The 20796-nt window shown below is 42.0% G+C and overlaps 1 protein-coding gene across 5 annotated transcripts in view; it reads left to right on the top strand.

Moving 5' to 3' along the window:
* Nucleotides 1-20796, top strand: part of HHAT (hedgehog acyltransferase) — a 325652-nt gene that overhangs the window by 82781 nt on the left and 222075 nt on the right. For all 5 annotated transcript variants that reach the window (XM_078441116.2, XM_081791895.1, XM_078441115.2 and 2 more), the window contains one exon: nucleotides 5356-5527. In XM_078441116.2, the coding sequence (XP_078297242.1) occupies nucleotides 5356-5527 (172 nt within the window). The remainder of the gene's footprint in view (nucleotides 1-5355; nucleotides 5528-20796) is intronic.

Here is a 20796-nt window from a genome sequence, read left to right as displayed (position 1 = left end):
CATGGTGGTTAAGAGCAAAGACCCTGGAGCCCAACCCTACTGTTACAGGGTTTGAATTCCTGCTTCTCTTTGGCTAGAGAGCATTTGGTGAATTGCTTACCTTGTTTGTGACTCAGTTTCCTTATCAGTGAAATAGGAAGAATAATAGTATCTCCCTTGTAGGATTGTTCTCAGGATCACATGATTTTGTATAGGTAACATGGCTTAATGTGTAAACACTATGAAGTATTAATGATTACTGTTATTGTTGTCATTAGCCAAAAGTGTGTGACAATTCTGGGGTAGGTTGTTGGAGGAGGTCTTGGAGAGGATGTGATTGCTGGTTGACCCGCAAGCTGAACCTAGGCAGTCAGAGCTCTTCACCCCTTCCCCTGTCCTTAGAATGTACAATTGGCCTACCATTCCCCACTAGGAGCTGTTTCTGGGACATAGACTTGAGAATAGGGTGTCATCGAGACCCTCTGGACTGAATATGTGACTGAACCTAGTTAAGGCCTCTGTATAAACTTTTAAGATTTGGTAGGCAGGTGTGGAGTTCTTGCAGCCACCCCAGCCCAGCCTTGTATAGAAGTTCCTCTGCTTATTACACTGGCCACCTACCAATCTGGAGTGGCCTGCCTCTTTCTTCTGTCTCTCCATGCCCTCTGTGTGTAGGGGCCAGTTTTAGATTCTACCCCAGGAAGCTCCCAAGGTTGTGAACTAATACAGTTCAGGCCAGAACCAAGACTCTGGGTGACCTGTCACGTAGGTGGGCACAGCAGTGGGGGATTCTGGGCAGTGGCCATTCTTGGCCTTAGAAGAGGCCAGTCGTATTGACTCTGTCTCTTCGGGAGAGAGGATGTAGGCGGTTGCCGCATGTACCGGGGTGGGCCCAGCCCTTGAGTGGCTGGGGCCTGTGAGAGCTGGGCAGGTGGGCAATGTCACAGACATGCTGCTCGGGGTTTGGGGCGGGCTCTGGCTCTAGAGGCCACCTGTTATAACACACACTGAGCACTTGCTCTCAGCCAGGCCTGGCATGTGCCAGCTTCTTCATCACCAAGGCCACAGGCGGAGAGAGATACTGTCGTTACCACTACTTTATAGATGGTAACACGGAAACAAAGAGAGGCTAAGAGAATGCAGATTGGGGTGGAAGGAGTACAGACGTGAGCCTTGCTGCCAGCTGGGCAGCCAGTCCCACAGGAGTTAGAGGATGCAGTGTGGCCCGGTGGACATCTGGGTCTGGTGGTCCTCGTCCTGTGGCAGCTGCACCAGCTGTAGGTACATCTGTTGTGACAGAGACCCCTGAAAACCCCTGGCCTGATCTGGATGCCTGGGGAGGGGCAGGGCAGGGCTGATGACAGAATGCTTTGTTGGGAGTACGGGTGCAGTCTGTGACCATGGACTAGAGAGATGCTCCTCCATTACAAAGGAATAAGACACCTGGCTACAGTGCCCTTGACCCCAGGGTAGAGGTTGGAGCAGATTTGGCACAGTCGAACATTGGCTCCAGGGAAGGCTTTTGTTTGGTGCTCTTAAACATATGTATTATTAGTGTGTGAAGGAAGAGAACCTTTCATCTTTGAGAACTGTCATCTTTAATCATCAGACTATCTTTGAAAGGCTTCAATATTCCTTTTTATGCAATTTGCATGAAATGAGGTTTTAAAATATAACATGTTTTAAAATGCATTTGGCAGATGAGTTAATGTGTATTTTTTAGTGGAGTCTTAACTAAAAATTCCCATTGATAGTGGTTTCCAATGGTCTTACGGTTGGCACCCCCCGAGGTTTGAGATCTCTGAAATGAAATGCTCGCACACAGGCAAGAGAGCAGCCCTGCTCATTAGGGGAGCTGTGTATGGCATGTCTTTTATTCCTGCTGGATCGGCAAGGGACAAATGCTGAATTTTTTTAAAAGGGAGTCAACTAGATTGAAGTTACAAATGGACTGCAATCATATGACTCTAAAGAAAGATGAATAACTTTTCTTAAGTACAAGCGAATAGAAGGAAACTGGATTGTTTTCCTTCTCCTGTATTCACTTGTACGATTAAGGAATTGACATTTCTGTTACTCGGAATGAGGAGGCATCTGGCATCAAAAAGGGGGCATTGCGGAGAAGAGTCCAGCCCTTCTGGTCCAGTGGTGACACGTAATTATACCTTATTAAACCGGGTAGAGAAGTTTTGCCCTGAGGAGAATAGGTAAGCCATTATTGGGAAGCCAATCAGCCACAAAATGTACCTCATGTTTCTCCTTAATTATAGATATTTGTGTCATTTTAGACTGCACATTGTTTGGGGAAGCGAAGGCAGTCCTCTGAACTGACCTTGAACGGTGATTGCCTGGAGCTAAGAGGTGATTAGGTAGACATGTTTTCCTGACTGCCTGGCTCTGTGTGATGGGGCTGCACCCCTAGTGATGCTCTGAGACCTCAGGTGCGGGGCTGGTCTTCAGGGGACCTGTGCTAGGTTAGGCTTGCGCTTAGGGGCCTACAGGCCACGTGCAGAGAACTGCTTTTTTAGAATCTGGGGACATTTGGTTGTTTGAAGATTGTGTTCTGTCAACAATGCTTTTGAGGCCATTATCACATTCAGCCGGGGACTTGCTTCCCTCCAAGAGTGTGGCACCAAGAAAGGCCCACCTGTGCTCTGGAATGGTGTAGGTGCCTCTTCCTGTCTTAGCTCTGCTGATTGCCTTGGGTTGAACTCTTCTTCCAGCCTCCACAGACCAATGGACACTATGTTCATAATTGTTTCCTCAATTGCTGATGGTAATTAGATCAAAATGAATTTGCTTTAGAGAGCTGGAAAAGAATGAACAAAGAGGAACTCAGTACATAGGTACTGAGCAACAAGCAAGGTGGGAAGTTGAGAAATAAACATGGGTCTAGTGTAGGAGAGAGAGAGAGAGAGAGAGAATACTTACCCATAGAGGATTTGGGGCTGCCCAGGGGAGATCCTGAAGCTAGATGGTTTTTAGAAAGGTGAAGAAGTAGAGGACCTTGCCTCTACTTTGGTCATAAGCAGAGAGGACCAAAGTCTTCACAATATCGTGAAGTTCCATTACTTTTCCCCTCGATAATAAAAATAACCAATTGTTAAAAGCAACCCAAAAATCCTACCAAAAAGAGTACAGTCACTGTCGCCATTTTGGTATGTATCTTTCCAGTCTTTCATTATTTATACACATTGAAAAAAATAGTTTAACGGCTACATAATATATTGAGGTACACTCATGCATTTTACCAACCTCCTACTCTTGGACATTTGAGTTCTTTCCTTTTCTTCTCAATTCAATAATGTAGACATGAATGATTGGGCAGGTAGGCGTTTCTGCATTGGAGTTTTATCCATCCATTGGCCTACAGATCCATTGCGGTAGACTTTATACAGTCTTGGAGAGCATGCATACTTATGGTATGCATTCAAATGAAAACCACGCTCAGTTTATGCCTGGTAGGGGATGTGCATTGGGTCACATAGTTCAGCTGTGGTTGCATTCGGCTGTGATCTGTATGGGTCTGCAAAGCCCTCATATGCCCAGTGTTCCTTCCTGGAAAACTCTTCCCAGGTGACCTGGTAGATCCCTCCCAGCAGTTACTGTTGGTTCTAACAAGGGAGGTTGGAATGGCTCGGCAAAATACCTTTCTAAGGTCATCTGTGGACAGGTAATGGAAAAAGGAAATTCCTGTTGGTTTGATCAATTTACCTGGAAAATATTAAACCAGTGAGCTTTCCTTGGTGCAGCTACCCAAGCAGATGGTGTAAGGGAGCACGCCATTCGTGCAGGTTATTGTAATGCCCCTGAGCCAGCCAGAATGTCTTCAGCTGGCTTCTTGCTGTGGGAGGACAGTTTGCGGAAGTGGTAGAATGCATTGTCAAAGTGGAATAAAAATACCCGCCCTGGTGTGCAGGTTCCCCCTCCTCTCTGAGGGCACTGCCTCTCACTCCTCCTGACTGTAGCGGGACTCCTTGTGCCTTTGATGTTCAAGGAGCCTGGAAGCCAAAGAGGCCCTAGGAATGGGCCTTACCTGTTTGTGTGGTGTCTTGAGCCCAAACTGTCAAAAGCTAAATCAAGCCCATTTCTTCTGCCAGCGAATGTTTGCAGATTCTACTTCATCATTTATGCATTAAATTCACCTCTGTATTACATAGCAGGCTTCAGTCTAATAAAATCTTGGCAGAGCAAGATCCAGAAATTGACCTGCTCTCTCTTGTTTTTGTACGTTTGTCTAGTGGTGTAAGTCTGAAATTGATGGACTTCACGCAAATTTTACAAGATGCTTCTGCCTTTCAGCATCTGTTATGTATTTTAAACTATTGGGCATCCCTAAGCAGCAGGCAATGGGGCAAGCAAGACCCAGAGCCTGGCTACTTTGACTCAATATGTCCACACATACTGAGTGAGCTCAGTAGTTTGTCGGTGACTCTGAACAATAAGAACTTCTTTCTCTTACCTTTGGTGTTTGGCTCTGAACTGTGTCCTAATTCTGCCCTGTAGCCAGTAGTCTGGGACGCCATGAGGGAAGAATGTGAAGAAAGGCAGTAGGAGGCACATCACTTATCAGATACTACCAATTATCCAGTGCTTTTTATATGCCAGGTGTTATACTCAGTACCTCTTCTGTGTTACCATATTTAGTCATGACAATTTTTTTTTTCACTTTATATATGAGGGAAACAAGCCTCAGGGAGATTAAGTAACCTGCTCAGGATCACACAGCCGTGTGGTTTGGGCTAGAATTGGGTCCCAGTTCTGACTGTAAAGTCCACGTTCTTAAGTGTTACACTGCACTGCCTGCCGAGCCAGAGATTTGTCCCATGTAGTGTCCCTGTTTGCGTTTATTCTGCCTGTTTCAAAAACAACTTCAGGTAAGACGACACACCCACATCTCATTTTCTCCTTGTTGCCAGGTTCTGTGTCTCATTCTCCCTTTCTCTTACCAGTCCTGTGCCCCTTCCTGACTTGGCCTTACTTTTACCAGCCTTACATGTGGGTGGGTGATGGATGAAGACAGGCCGGTGACACCTGGGCCCAAAGAGACTCCAGAGTCCTGAGGAAGAGAGACTATATCAGATCTTGCCCTCCACCCTGGCTTTTTGCAGGGCTGTTGCCAGGGATGGAGGGATGCAGAGCCCATCTTGGTTCTTGGCTAGCTTGTTGGCCCCACCCTGTTCTTACTCTGGGACAGTTTTCGGTCTTGGGCATGACTTTTTCACCTAAGAACAATGAATAACTAAACCAATCCTCTTTTAGTAGATATATGAATAACATTTGTGAGAAGTATGCTAGAAACATTGTCTAGGGGACTATTTGAAAGATGCAAACAATCCAGGCGCAATCTAATGACTTCTTTTGTTTTTACTTTAGATGCAGCAGCAAGAGTACTGCTCGCTGAAGTCCAGCCTTTCGGCCTTTGCCCTGGGGCTGGGTCGCCTCCTCTGCTATTGGTGGCTGGCAGAGCTGATGGTTCACCTCATGTACATGCACGCCATCTACAGCAGCGCCCCTCTCCTGAGGGCTGTCTCTTGTTGGACCTTAGGTAATTGTGGAAATGACTGTCGGGAGAACGAGCATCAAGAGTCAGCTTCAGAGTGAAGCTGGACCGGGGGCAGACGGGGTGTAGTTGCCTTGAGCAAACACTCTTTTTTTTTTTTTTTTTTTTTTTTTTTGGTTTTTCAACCTTGTTCCTCTTGTGGCCAAGACGATGCATGTGTGAAGTGGCTGGTGGATGTGAGGGCCAGGCTTTTTGGTCTGGGAGCCGAGGATGGTAGGGATCCCTTTTCATCATGGAATCCTGCTAAGCTTGGCTGGGTCTGCATCTTCATGGTGTGGCCAGCACTGGACTTAACAGCGCGTAAGAGATGCAGGGGGTGCAGGGGCAGCCTTTGAGTCCCTGCAAAGAGGGAATGCTCCAAGACTGAGTTGTCCTGTGGTATTCTTTGTGGTTCTTGTGTATGATAATAAAGAAACGAATACGAGCTTTAGAATCAGACAGACATGGGTGTGAATCTCAGCTCCACGAACCACTAGTGGGCAGCCTTTGGCAGCTTACTAAACTTCTCCATAGCTTCATCTTAGGAGATGAGCAGACTTGCTTTTGCAGGTTTTTCTTCCCCTTACGTTGATTTATTTTTGAGAGAGAGAGAGAGAGAGCGAGAGAGTACTTGCATGAGTAGGGGAGGGGCAGAGTGAGAGGAAACAAAGAATCCCAAGCAGGCTCCACACTGTCAGTGCAGAGCCTGATGTGGGTCTCAATCTCACAAGAGAGATCATGACCTGATCCGAAGTCAAGAATCAGACGCTTAACTGACTGAGTCACCCAGGTGCCCCTGCAGGGTTGTTTTGAGGATTAAATAGAGCCATGCAGGTGAAGGGCTTAGCTCATAGTGTCTGGTAGGTAGAATGAATGGTGTGTGCCCATGTATGTCCCTCTATTGCCCCACCCCTTTTTTTGTCTATGCAAGTAGGTGGAATGGAAGTGATTTCCTAAGCAGGGCACAATTTCTAGTATAGGACTTGTCTGTGGAGAAACCATTGTTCTTTAGTTCTCTGGTCAAAACAGCAGAGACCATGCCCCTTTCTGAACAAAATCTCATTTCCTTGTTTGCTCTCCTTTTAAGAACTCCTGTGGTAGTTGAATTCAGCCCTGTGGTCTGACCTCTAGCCTGTAGCTCCAATGGGAAATGTGTGATCTTCCAGCCAGATTAAGCCGCTCCCCACGGAGGGCAAGAGTACAAACCTGATGCCTTATCTCTTTGGTGATTTATAGATTTTTTAAAGAGTCTTGATTGTCCTTGGTATCACACGGGCTTAATAAGAATGTTTTCAAGGGAGATAAGTTTTAGGGTTGGAAAAATACTGAGTTGTTTTAATTACAGTTTCTTTATTTCCCTCAAACATATCTTTTTTTATAGTTGGAGGGTAACTAATGTAAAGTTTTAATGATCTGCTTAGACAAACAGAATAGGATTAAATGTTGACATGCTAAATCAGATCCCAGTTGTACTGCATCCAAATTAAGACAGTACCAGTTTGGGTGATTCTAACTGGGAATAACAGAAAGCACAACTCAAAATGGGGTTTAAACAAGGAAAAGCTGTTATCTCGATGGTCAGCACCAGGGGAGGTAAATCCAGGGACTCTGAAAAGTCATCACTGATTCATTTGGGGATCTGTCCCTCGGCTTAAGAACTAACCAGATTCCTAGAAGCCCTTTGTTTACATCTGCAACCCATCACCTTCTGTCACCCTCTCCTGAGTTTTGGTTGTGTCATTCATTCCCTCCCCCCCCCCCCCCCGTTTTTTTTTTTAACTGAAAAACAGAGACTTTATTTTTAGAGCAGTTTTAGGTTTATAGAAAAATGGAGAGGAAAGTACGGAGATGTCCCATGCATTCCCTGGCCCTTACACGTGCACAGCCTCCACGACTACCAACGTCTCCACTGGGGCAGTGTGTTTGTTACAGCTGATGGACCTACATCCATGCATCATTATCACCTGAAATCTATCATTTATATTAGGATTAACTTTTCTGGGTTTTGACAGATGTATAATGACATGTATCCACCTCTGTAAGGTCACAGAGTAGTTTCACAGCCCTGAAAATCCTTGGTGTTCTTTCTTCTCATCCCTTCCTCCCTTCTAACCCCCAGAAACCACTGATCTTTTTATCATCTCCGTAGTTTTGCCTTTTTCAGAATGTCGTGTAATTGGAAACATACAGTATGGAGCTTTTCCAGATTGACATCTTTCACTTAGAACTATTATGCATTTAAGGTTCCTTCATGTCTTTTCATGGCATGATAGCTCATTTATTTTTAGTGCTGAATAATCCATTGTCTAGATGTACCACAGTTTGCCCACTGAAAGACCTCTTAGTTGCTTCTAAGTTTTATAGTTAGGAGTAAGTGTGCTACAAACATTCGTGTGCATGTTTTTGTGGGGATACAAGTTTTAAACTCCTTTGGATAGAGACTAAGGAGTGCAATTGCTGAATTGGATGGTAAAGAGTGTATTCAGTTTTGTAAAAAACTGCCAAACTGTTTTCCAGAGTGGCTGTATCATTTTGCATTGTCACCAGCAATGAATGAGTTCCTATTACTCTGCGTTCTTGTCAGCATTTGGTGTTGTCAGTGGTTTGTATTTTGGCTACTCTAATAGCTATAGAGTAGTATTTCACTCGTTTTAATTTGCAGTTCTCCAGTGACATTTGACATAGAGCATCTTTTTCCCCATCAACAACATATCCTTTCATGATGTCTGTTAAGGTCTTTTGCCTTTTTTTAAATGGATTTTCTTTTTTTTTATTGTTGATTTTTAATTTTTTTTTTTAACGTTTATTTTTATTTTTGAGACAGAGAGAGACAGAGCATGAATGGGGGAGGGGCAGAGAGAGAGGGAGACACAGAATCAGAAGCAGGCTCCAGGCTCTGAGCCATCAGCCCAGTGCCCGATGCGGGGCTCGAACTCACAGACCGTGAGATCGTGACCTGAGCTGAAGTCGGACGCTTAACCGACTGAGCCACCCAGGCGCCCCTTTTTTATTGTTGATTTTTAATGGTTCTTTGTGTACTTTAGATAACAGTCCTTTATCAGACAGATGTTTTGCAAATATTTTCTCCTAGTCTGTGGCTTGTCTTCTCATTCTATTGGCAGTGTATTTCACAGAACAATAGTTAAAAAATTCAGTAAGTTCAGCTTATCAACTCTTTCTGTCATGGATTATGCCCTTAGTGTTGTATCTAAGAAGTCATTGCCACATCCAAGGTCATCTAGATTTTCTCCTATGGTATCTTCCCGGAGTTTTATAGTTTTGCACTTTACAGTTAGATCTATACTCCATTTTCAGTTAGTTTTTGTGAAGGGTGGAAAGTCTGTGTTTAGATTTTTTTTTTCCATGTGGATGTTCCAGTACCATTTATTTATTTAGTTAGTTAGTTTTCTTTATTTTTGAGAGGCAGAGAGAGACAGAGCGCGTGTGGGGGAGGGGAAGAGAGAGACGGACATACAGAATCTGAAGCAGGCTCTAGGCTCTGAGCTGTCAGCACAGAGCCCGATGTGGGACCCGAACTCACAAACTGTGAGATCATGACCTGAGCTGAAGTCGGACGCTCAACTGACTGAGCCATCCAGGTGCCCTCCAGTACCATTTATTGAGACTAACTTTGCTCACATTGTATTGCCTTTGCTCCTTTGTTAAAGGTTGATTGCGTGTATTTATGGGGGTCTCCTCGGTTTTATTGATCTTTTTGTTCTTTTGCGGGTGTCACACTGTCCTGATTACTGTAGCTTTACAGTAAGTCTTGAAGTCAGATAGTGTCAGTCCTCTTTCAATATTGTGTTAGCTATTCTGTGTCTTTTATCTCTCCATACAAACTTTAGAATCTGTTGATATCCACAAAATAACTTGATGGGATTTTGAATTGGATTGCCTTGAATAGATCAATTAGGGAAAAACTGATATCTTGACAATATTGAATCAATGAGCATGGGATACCTCTCCATTTAATTAGTTCTTTTTTGATTTGTGTAACATGTTTTATAGTTTTCCTTTTATTTTTTTTTTTAATTTTTTTTTTTTAATTTTTTTTTGAGACAGAGAGAGACAGAGCATGAACGGGGGAGGGGCAGAGAGAGAGGGAGACACAGAATCAGAAACAGGCTCCAGGCTCCGAGCCATCAGCCCAGAGCCTGACGCGGGGCTCGAACTCACGGACCGTGAGATCGTGACCTGGCTGAAGTCGGACGCTTAACCGACTGCGCCACCCAGGCGCCCCTAGTTTTCCTTTTATATAACTTCTACATATTTTGTTAAATTATACCTAAATATTTTTTGTGCTAATGTATATGGTATTGTTTTTAATTTCAAATTCCATGTGTTCATTGCTGGTATCTAGGGAAGTGGTTGACTTTGGTATATTAACCTTGTATCCTGAAGCCTTGCTACTATTGCTTATTTGTTCCAGGAGGTTTTATTGTTGTTGTTGACTCTTTGGAATTTTCTATGTAGACAATCATGTAACCTCCTTCCCAAAATATATGCTTTTTATTTCATTTCTTCTCTTACTGCATTAGCTGGGACTTCCAGTATGATGTTGAAAAGGAGTGATCAGAGGGGACATGCTTGCCTTTTTCCTGATCTTAATGGGGAAGCTTCTGGTTTTTCACCATTAAGTATGATGTTAGCTGTAGGTTTTTTGCAGATGCTTTTTATTGAGTTGAGTAAATTCCCCTCTATTCCTAGTTTGCTGAGAGGTTTTATCATGAATGGGTGTTGGACTTTGTCATATGCTTCCCCCCCCCCCCGCCCCAGTCTGTTGATGTGATGGATTATATTAATCAGTTTTCAGACATTGAACCAGCCTTGCATAGTTGGGATAAATCTCACTTGTCATGGTGTATAATTGTTTTTATACATTATTGGATTTGGTTTGCTAATTCTTTTTATTACAATATTATTGACTATATTCCCTATCGTATAGTTTACCTGTGACTTATTTAGTAACTGAAATTTTGTACCTCTTGATCCTCTGATTTGCTAATATGTTGAGGATTTGTGCATCTGTGTTCATGAAGACATACTGGTCTGTAGTTTTCTTGTAATGTCTTGGTCTGAGTTTGGTATTAGGGTAATGCTGGCCTCCTAGAATGAGTTAAGAAGTATTCCCTCAAATTCTGTCTTCTGGAAGAGATTGTAGTATTGGTATACTTTCTTCCTTAAATGTTTTTTGTCTTGGAAGGTTATTAATTATTGATTCAATTAAAAAAAAATTTTTTTTAACATTTATTTTTGAGACAGAGAGAGACAGAGCATGAATGGGGGAGGGTCAGAGAGAGGGAAACACAGAATCTGAAACAGGCTCCGGGCTCTGAGCTGTCAGCACAGGGGCCCGATGCGGGGCTCGAACTCACGGACCACGAGATCGTGACCTGAGCCAAAGTCGGTGCTCAACCGACTGAGCCACCCAGGTGCCCCTCAACTTTTTAAATAGATATAAGCCTATTCTGTTTCTTTGTGAGTTGGCAGATTGTATCTTTTAAGGAATTGGTTCTTTTTATATAAGTTATTGAATTTATGGGCATAGAGTTATTCATAATATTCCCTTATTATCCTTTTCATGTTCCTGGACTCTGTAGTGATATCTTCACTTTTATTCTCGTATTAGTAATGTATGTCTTCTCTCCTTTTTTTCTTTTTTTTTTTTAAATTTTTTTTTTCAACGTTTTTTATTTATTTTTGGGACAGAGAGAGACATAGCATGAACGGGGGAGGGGCAGAGAGAGAGGGAGACACAGAATCAGAAACAGGCTCCAGGCTCTGAGCCATCAGCCCAGAGCCTGACGCGGGGCTCGAACTCATGGACCGTGAGATCGTGACCTGGCTGAAGTCGGACGCTTAACCGACTGCGCCACCCAGGCGCCCCATCTCTCCTTTTTTTCTTAACCTAGCTAGCAACTTACTGATTTTATCGATCAAAGAACCAGCTTTTGGTTTTGTTGACATTTTTTTTTTTAATTTTTTTTTTTTTTTAACGTTTATTTATTTTTGAGACAGAGAGAGACAGAGCATGAACGGGGGAGGGGTAGAAAGAGAGGGAGGCACAGAATCGGAAGCAGGCTCCAGGCTCTGAGCCATCAGCCCAGAGCCCGACGCGGGGCTCGAGCTTGCGGACCGCGAGATCGTGACCTGAGCTGAAGTCGGACACTTAACCGACTGAGCCACCCAGGCGCCCCAGGTTTTGTTGACATTTTTGTATTAATTTCCTATTTTTAATTTCATTGATGTCTGCTCTAATTTTTATTCTTTCTTCTGCTTGCTTTGTATTTCATTTGCTCTTCTTTTTCTAGTTTCCTAAGATGGACACTTAAATTATTGATTATAGATCTTCTCTTCTAACGTATACATTTAATGTTATAAATTTCTCTCTAAGCACTGTTTGCTGCATCCCATAAATTTTGATAAATTGTATTTTCATTTTTGTTTAGTTCAAAATATGTTTTAATTTTCTCGAGATTTCTTCTGTGAACCATGTGTTATTTATAAGTGAGTTCAATCTCCAAGTATTTTCCCCAGCTATCACTAGTATTGATTTCTAGTTTAATTCCATTATAGTCTAAGAAAAGATATTGTATGATTTCTATTCTTTTAAATTTATTTAGGTGTGTTTTATAGCCCAGCATATGATCTGTCCTGGTGAATGTTCCATGTGAGCTTGAGAAGAATGTGTATTCTGTTGTTGGATGAAGTATCTATAGATGTCAATTCTGTCCAGTTGACTGATGGTACTGTTCAACTATGTCTTCACTGATTTTCTGCCTGCTGGATCTGCCCATTTTTTTTTTTTTTAATTAAAAAAAATGAAAAAAAATTTTTTTTAGTGTTTATTTTTGAGAGAGAGCAAGTGAGCGAGCAGGGGAGAGGCAGAGAGAGAGACACACACAGAATCTGAAGTAGGCTCCAGGCTCCAAGCCATTAGCATAGAGCCCAACATGGGGCTCAAACTCACAAACCGGAAGATCATGACCAGAGCCGAAGTCGGATGCCCAACCGACTGAACCACCCAAGCACCCCTGGATCTGCCCATTTCTAATAAAGGGGTGTTGAAATATCCAACTGTAATAATGAATTTGGCTGTTTCTCTTTGCAGTGCTATCAGTTTTTGCCTCATGTATTTTGATCCTCTGTTGTTCAGTACATACACATTGAGGATTATTATGTCTTCTTAAAGAAGTGACTCTTTTATTGTTATGTAGTGTCCCTCTTTATCCATGATACTTTTCTTTCCTTGGAGGTTTAATGTGTCTGAAAAGTAACCAAGCTACTGTGGCTTTCTTTTCAATAATGTTAACATGGTATATCTTTCTCTATCCCTTTGCTTGTAATCTAAATGTGTCTTTATATTTAGACCAGGTTTACTTTAGACAGTATATAGTTGGGTCTTGTTTTTTGATTCATTCTGACAATCTTTGTACTTTATTTGGTGTATTTAGACCATTGGCATTTAAAATGATTACTGATATAATTGGGTTAATAACTTCCATGTTCTTAATGTTGTCTATTCATTGCTCTTTTCTTGTTTTTTTTTTTTTTTTTTGTTCCTATTATTGCATGTCATTCTTTTTCTGCCTTTTGTGGTTTTGAGAATTTTTATCATTACATTTTCTCTTTTTTCTTAGCATATCCGATATACTTCTTTTTAACTTTTTAGTAGTTGCTCTAGAGTTGGCAGTATACATTTACAACTAACCCAGCATCACTTTCAGGTAATACTATATCCACTTCATGGTAGTACAAGTACCTTATGACAAAATATTTCTAATTCCCCCCTCTCATCACTTGTATAATTGCTGTCATTCATTTCATGTATATAAACTGTAGTCATACATTGTTGCTTTTGTTTTGAACAGAATCTTATCTCTTAGAATAAGTAAAGATAAAATAAAAACTTACCTATCTTTGCTCTTCCTTTTCTATGTTTTTATTTTTAAATGCTTATTTATTTTTGAAAGAGTGCACACACACGTGCACATACACACACGTGCGCATGTGTGCAAGGGAGGGGAAGAGAGAGGGAGACAGAGGATCTTAAGTGGGCTCTTCACTGACAGCAGAGAGCCTGATGTGGGGCTCAAACCCACGAGCTGTGAGATCTTGATCTGAGCTGAAGTCAGATGCTTAACCAACTGAGCCACCCAGGTACCTCAACTCTTCCTTTTTTAAAATGTAGATGTGAGTTTCTGATCTATATTATTTTTATTTTCTCTGAAGAACTTTTTAAAACACTTATTGCAAGACAAATCTACCAGAAACAAATTCCACCATTTTTGTTTATCTGAGGAAGTCTTTATTTTTCATTCACTTTTGAAGGATTATTTTGCAGGATACAGAATTCTAGGTTGGTATTTTTTTTTCTCTCAATACTTTAAACATTATACTGTCTTCATGCTTGCATGGTTTCCAAGGAGAAGTTGGATGTCACTCTTCCCTTTGTTCCTCTACAGGTTAGGTTCCCCACCCTCCTCTGTATTTATATTTGATCTTCTGCAGTTTGAGTATGATATGCCTAGGTGTAGTTTTGGGGGACATTTATTCTGTTTGGTGTTCTGTGAGCTTCCTGGATCTTTGGTTTGGTGTCTGTCTTTAATTTGGGGGAAATTCTGGGGCACCTGGGTGGCTCATTTTGTTAAACATCCAACTCTTGTTTTCAGCTCAGGTCCTTAGCTGTATCCAGTCTGCTAATGTGCCCATTAAAGGCACTCTTCATTTCTGTTAGTATTTTTGATGTCTGGCATTTCTTTTTGATTCTTAGCATTTCCATCTTTCTGCTTATGTTACCAATCTGTTCTTGCACACTGGCTACTTTTTCCATTAGAGTTCTGAGTGTATTAATCATGGTTGTTTTAAATTCCTGATCTGATAATTCTAACATCCCTGCCATAACTGAGTCTGGTTCTGATGCTTTCTCAGTGTCTTTAAACTGTGGGGTATTGATTGATTGATTGATTGCTTTTTAGTATGCCTTGTAAATTTTTTGAAAGGTGGACATAATGTAGCGAGTAAAAAGAACTTCAGTAAAGGCCTTTAGTAATATAATGGTAAGGTGTTGGGAAGGGGAAGTGTTCTGTAGTTCTGTGATTAGGTCTTAGTTTTTTATAAGCCTTGTCCCTGTTCTGTGAATTTCACAAATGATTCTTTTTTTTTTTTTTTAACCCCTCAACCCTCTTAGCCTAGTGTAGGATGGCTAGAGGGGATTGGAGTTGGGTGTTTCTCTTCCCTTCATGTAGAAGACCAAAGCAGACTAGAATTGAGTATTTTCTATCTCCTGGGTTGGTTAGGCTTTGATAAAACCCCAATAGGTTAGGGTATGGTAAAATAGTTTGTCTGGAGGGCAAGCCTTGTTAAGAAGAACGGAATGCTCTGGTGTATTTCCAGATGTTTATTTTACCCCTCTCCCTGCCAGGAGCATGGGGGATTTTTCTCTAATCTCCATCCTGAGAGTGTGGTAGAACTCCTGGAAATAAAGCTCACAAAAGTGCAGGGGCCTCCCTATGACTTTATTCCCCTGTGGTTTTTAACTCTCAGACTTTTCCACACCGAGCCTCCAGCAGTATCATTTACAGTCCAGATTTTCACACCCCTGTACCTGTTCCCATAGGGATTTCTGCTCCAGTAAGTTGTGATTCTCTGGGTACACCTGTCTGTCTCCATGTTTTGGGGCAGCCATTTGCCCTGTGACCTCACTTCTCTGATCCACCTAAGAATATTTGTAATTATCAGTTTGTTTAGCTTTTTATTTTTTACTAGGGTGCTGTGATGACTTCTTTGCTCTTTACGTGCTGGACCGGAAACCAGAAATCTATTCCCTTCCTTTTCATTATAGTTTTACCACAGTTAAATCTCTAAAATTGCATATTTTAAGAAATCTTCATATAAAAATTCATACGTGGTGTGTTATTCTGTGACTTGACTTCTTTGCCTAAAAGTGTGTTTTTGAGACTCATCATGTTGATACATGTTACCATAGTTAGCGTTTTCACTGTTGTATAGTATGCCAGTGTATGCATATACTACAAATTATTTGTCTACTCTATTAATAGAAAGATATTTGAATTTATCCCAGGGTTTTGCTATTATGCATAATGCTGTTTCTGTAGATGTCTTGGAGAACATGTGCAACAAAAGTAGCTTTCAAATTCTTTGGCCCATAGTAAGAAATGCCTTTTGCATTACAGGTGTGTGTGTGTGTGTGTGTGTGTGTGTGTGTGTGTGTGTACTGCATCTTTATTCATTCATCTATCAGTGGGCACTTAGGTTGCTTCCATATTTTGGGTATTGTAAATAATGCTGCAGTGAACATAGGGGTGCATATATCTTTTTGAATTAGTATTTTCATTTTTTTTTTTGGATAAATACACAGTAGTGGAATTGCTGGATTGTATGGTATTGACATTTAATTTTGAAAATGTGGTGTGAATTAGATCTCATAGCTTTAATTTGCATTTCCTTGATTACTAATGAATTTGAGCATCTTTTAGTAGTTTATAAGACTTTAGTATATAATTTTCAGCAAAAATGCCTATTGATAACTTTTGCCCATTTTTCCAGTGGGATTTTTGTGTTTTTCTCATGAATCCAAAGGACTTATTTATTACTGTGTTTTCCCAGTTATATGTGCTTTTGAAAATATGAATATCTTCTGGTTTGTGGTTTGACTTTTGAATTTTTATCTTTTGATGAACAGAATTTAATGTAGCTGAATTTATGAATTTTACTTTATGGTTGTCACACTTTGGAGAGTTAAAAAAAAATTTTCCCAACCCTCAGGTCATAAAGACATTTGCCTGTGAGACCTTTCATTATTATAGAAACAGTACATGTGCATTGCAGAAACACCCCACCAACCTTTCTCCTCTGATGTCTAATGGCCATAATGGGTGCTATATGCCCACATTGTAATTAGCCTTGTGCAAAGGGAATAGGTGTCCCATGATTGGTTTACGATTAGAAATTTCTTCCAGGTCACTGTGAGAGGGGAGGTAGGAGGGAGTTTGAACACTTGAACAAAATTGCATTTTCAATGGCAAGGATTGTGGGGAAGGTTTGTTTGGTGGGCAGCCAGTAATGTTTGCTTCTGAGTAGGAAGTAGAGAACAGTGTTTTGGAGATTTCTTCTCAAACAGAAAGTTCTGAAAGTTAGTGTGAGACAGCCGGGAAAATAGATCTCAATTTTTTATAATTGATATTTCATGTCACTCTTAAAGCAATTTAGCTTTTATGATTTGCAGAGTGGCATAAATCCCATTTTACATTTCTATTTCACACTGCTAGTCTTGTCGTGATTATCAGTTAGTAACCCCTTTCATTCTCTAATGTGTCCTTATAGTGTCACCTTAGTGATAACCTTTTCTTGGACAACCGGTATTCAGACTCCATTTGAATTTGAATTCTGACTTAAAACAGGAAAGTCTTCATATCAACCCTCTCCAACCTGAAAGTAACTTTTACTCTCAATACCCTTAGCACTGGAGTATTTATTATTTGAGCTATGTCCTATTAATTAATTAATGTCCTATCATTGCTCCATTCAGTAAGTATTTATTAAGTGCCATGCATTAGACTTGGTTGGAGGGTTGCAAAGGTGAATGAGATACAGATTTTGTTCTCCAGAAGCTTATTCTAGTGAAGTCATACATGAAGATCATTGTTTTCTCTTTTTCTTTTTTTAAAGTTTACTTATTTTTGAGAGAGAGAGACAGAGAGACAGAGACAGACAGACACAGACACTGAGAGAGAATCCCAAGCAAGCTTTGTAGTAGTGTGGAGCCTGACATGGGGGCTCAAACCCATGAACCATGAGATCATGACCTGAGCCAGAACCAAGAATCAGATGCTTAACTGGCTGAGCCATCCAGGTGCCCAAGAACATTGTTTTCTTACTGCATATACAGTTTTATAGTACTGAGACAGATGTCTGTATGGATTCAGTGGGCAGAGGGTACAAAAGAGGATGGGGTTACTCTTTACCTCCTGCTACCTCTGGAAATAGGGGTGAGTCGCAAAGGTTTTGTAGAGGGGCTCATGCTTCAGTTGATTCTTAAAATGGACGGGCAGGGCTGAGGGGGAGGGCTTGGGGCTGCAGCATACACAAAGGTCCTGCTTGGTACGGGTTACTGTGCTGCACTTGGGACTGTAAACTGTAAGTGGAGCTGGATGTGAGTCTCAGATATAGTGAGAGATTCTTCCAGAAAGACAGGGGTTTTTTAATGGATAATTTGGAACAAAGCTAAGGATGATATACTTTACCTTTTAGGCGATAGGATGCATTGGAAGTAATTTAACTACTTTGGGCATTTTAAATACTCAAACTGTGAAAACCATCAAGTGTTTAAGCAGAGAGGAAACAGAATGAGAATTGGGGTTTAGAATATCATTCTGCCTGCAGTGCAGGATATGAATCAGGGCAGAGTAAGACTGTAAATAGGAAAATCTGTTAGAATGTGGTCCATCTCTTCATTCAACAAATGTGAAAGAGCCAGATGGCATTTTACATGACGGACTGTTAGTTAACCAGGAGCAAGACGGTCAGGACTTGAATGGAGCAGGGGGCTGAAGAAGAAGAAGGTGAAATGAGGAAAGAGAAAGATGGAAGTAAGGTCAGTGGTGTCTACTCACCATTGTGAAAGGGAGGTGGCAGAGGGACGAGTCTAGAGAGTTTAGAGTTGAGGTGATGACTGACACTTCCGTTCACCAGTAGCCAGGGATACAGGAGGACAAGGAGCAGGTTTTAGAGGAGAATGAAGAGTCCAGTTTTTGACAAGTTGAGTTTAAAATGGAACATTGAGGCAGAGACGTCTCTGCTACAGTTAGCTAGATGGCACTGGAGCTCAGGAGAGGGACTGGGGATGAGACAGACCCTTGAAAGCCATCACATGTAGCGTCCCTGGGTATGAAGGGACTAGCAAATATGTCGAGTGAGGAAAAAAAAAATGGAGGGTCGTGGATAGAACTTGAGGAAATGCCAGCAATTAAGAGGCAGGCAGAAAAGGAGGTGCCAGCAACAGATGAGAAAGAATAGTAACCAGTGCAGGAGGAAGCAGATGGCTTTGTGAAGGTTTCAAGAAGAAAAGGATGCTCAGTTTATCAGAAATTGAAGAGAGGCTGGGGAAGAAGGGACAAAAGAGAGTCTGTTTCGTTTTGAAAGTTGCTGTGGGCTTTTGCCATGGTTGGCTTTTTCCACTGTTGATTCGGTCATTTATAGGGAGTTTAAATCAGGGCTGTAGAGTAATCAGAAGGGAAAAGATAGAGACAGTAGCCACTATGCTGCTTTAGCGGTGTTCAGCGATGATGGCTGGTGTATTGTGTCCCTGTCAGGGCAGCTCAGGTGCCCTTGCTCAGACCCAGCCCAGTGACCCTCACCTGCTCCTGCTGCCTTGTGGCAGTCCTGCCTTCCCCGTGTCTCTCCTCTGGGTGTCCCTTCCTCCAGGCTGCCATGGCTTTCCCTAGCTTTAGGGTCTGGGAGCTAATATCTTTTAAGATGCTCGGAGAGAGAAAGAAAACAAGCATTAGGGACTTAAAAGGCTTTCAAAGGCCATGGGGCCTTGGGTGCTGGTGTGCAGTTTCTCATTCCCTTCTGAAATAGTAAAGATATATTTCAATTTTTTTGGGTCATTTCTATCCTCTTTCCTTCCGTAATGCCTTTTTCCCCCCATCCTGAATTTGCAGTACAGTGTGAGGCAGCAGCACAGCCCAAGTAAAAGCTGCCTGTCTGTCTTATGCACCAGAAGATCTGCAACTGGGCTTTCATCTCTAAGGACCTCAGGACTGGGTAATATTCTGCCCTGCCCAGAAATGACCCATCCTGAGCACCTCTAAGTAGAGCAAAAGCTCTCCTTCTACAGCTAGAAAAGGAACTATGCCACCACCTTTGCTGTCTGTCTCCCTGGTGCTCACCAGGGCGCTGCTTGGGTGCTGAATGCACCCTTCATGCGCATGTTCAGGTGAAGAAAATACATTTTGTAGGGACGCTGCCTAGTGAATGACATTACATTGGTGTTAATGAGTGAGCAGACCTCCAAGCCAGTGACTGAGCCATGATTTTGCATAAAGTGCCAAAGGGGGATCCTGCACCTTATGTTTTTATTCCAAAGAGTGATGACTGCAAAGTTAACAGGAATAGGGATGTAAATAGAGGTTGTTTACTGTGGGATTCGTTTGATGTGGTTAATCAAACAATGAGGATATTCACAAACTGTGTGGAAGTATTAGATTCCCTCTTGCTGGAGATGGAAAATGCAGTGGTGGCTGGTGTGGGGCTGACAGAGCTCAAGTGCTACTCATTGTAATTAAGAGGACATTAGGGACTCCATGGCAACGGGGTGACATTTGTTTTTCTTTCATTCCCTGTAATACCCTCCTGGAGATGTCAGAATAGAATTTCCTTCCCGTTTATTTTATCCTTGCTCAGGGAGAGGTTGATTTCTTTTCCTTTCTACTTCAGTTTTCATTGAGGCTTAGAGCTCCTATAACCAGCTTCTTGGCTCAAGCTAGGCTCCAGGGAGATTTGCTGCATGAGTGCCGAGTAGGTAGAGCTTTAGGGGCTAGGAGTGGCACCATGCCAGGGCTGTGCCAGACCTGAATGGGGCTGCCTCTGTCTCCTGAGGGACTGTCCTGGAACCTCCATAACACTTTCTTACTGAAAGGATAGAACTTTAGAGAAAGAACACCACCATTTAAGAGGCATGTAGGAAAGGAGGAGTCAGCAACCAATGAGAAGGATTAGTAACCAATGCAGGAGGAAGCAAATGGTTTTGTGAAGGTTTCAAGAATTAAAGAGAGGCCAAGTAAGAGGGGACCGAAGAGATTCTGTTTCATTTGGCAAGTAAGAAGCCATTGTTGATGCTGGTTGTCTTGGAGGGGTATAACCCAGGGTCATAGGATGAGGGAGCAGCGAGAAAATAGAAGCAGTTTTGGGGAAACTTTATTTTTTTTTAAATAATTCTTTTTTTTTTTTTTTTTAATTTTTTTTTTTTACGTTTATTTATTTTTGAGACAGAGAGAGACAGAGCATGAACAGGGGAGGGGCAGAGAGAGAGGGAGACACAGAAACTGAAATGGGCTCCAGGCTCTGAGCTGTCAGCACAGAGCCCGACGTGGGGCTTGAACTCACGGACCATGAGATCACGACCTGAGCCGAAGTCGGACGCCCAACCGACCAAGCCACCCAGGCGCCCCTTGGGGAAACTTTAAATGTGTCTGCTGAAACCAGTGAAAAGCAGTCAGAAGGGCAGACACTAGTGTGAAAAGTGATAG

Source organism: Panthera onca, chromosome F1 (genome assembly GCF_046562875.1).
Source record: "Panthera onca isolate mPanOnc1 chromosome F1, mPanOnc1 haplotype 2, whole genome shotgun sequence".
NCBI classification, from domain to species: Eukaryota; Metazoa; Chordata; class Mammalia; order Carnivora; family Felidae; genus Panthera; species Panthera onca.
This window is presented reverse-complemented; position numbering and strand designations above follow the sequence as displayed.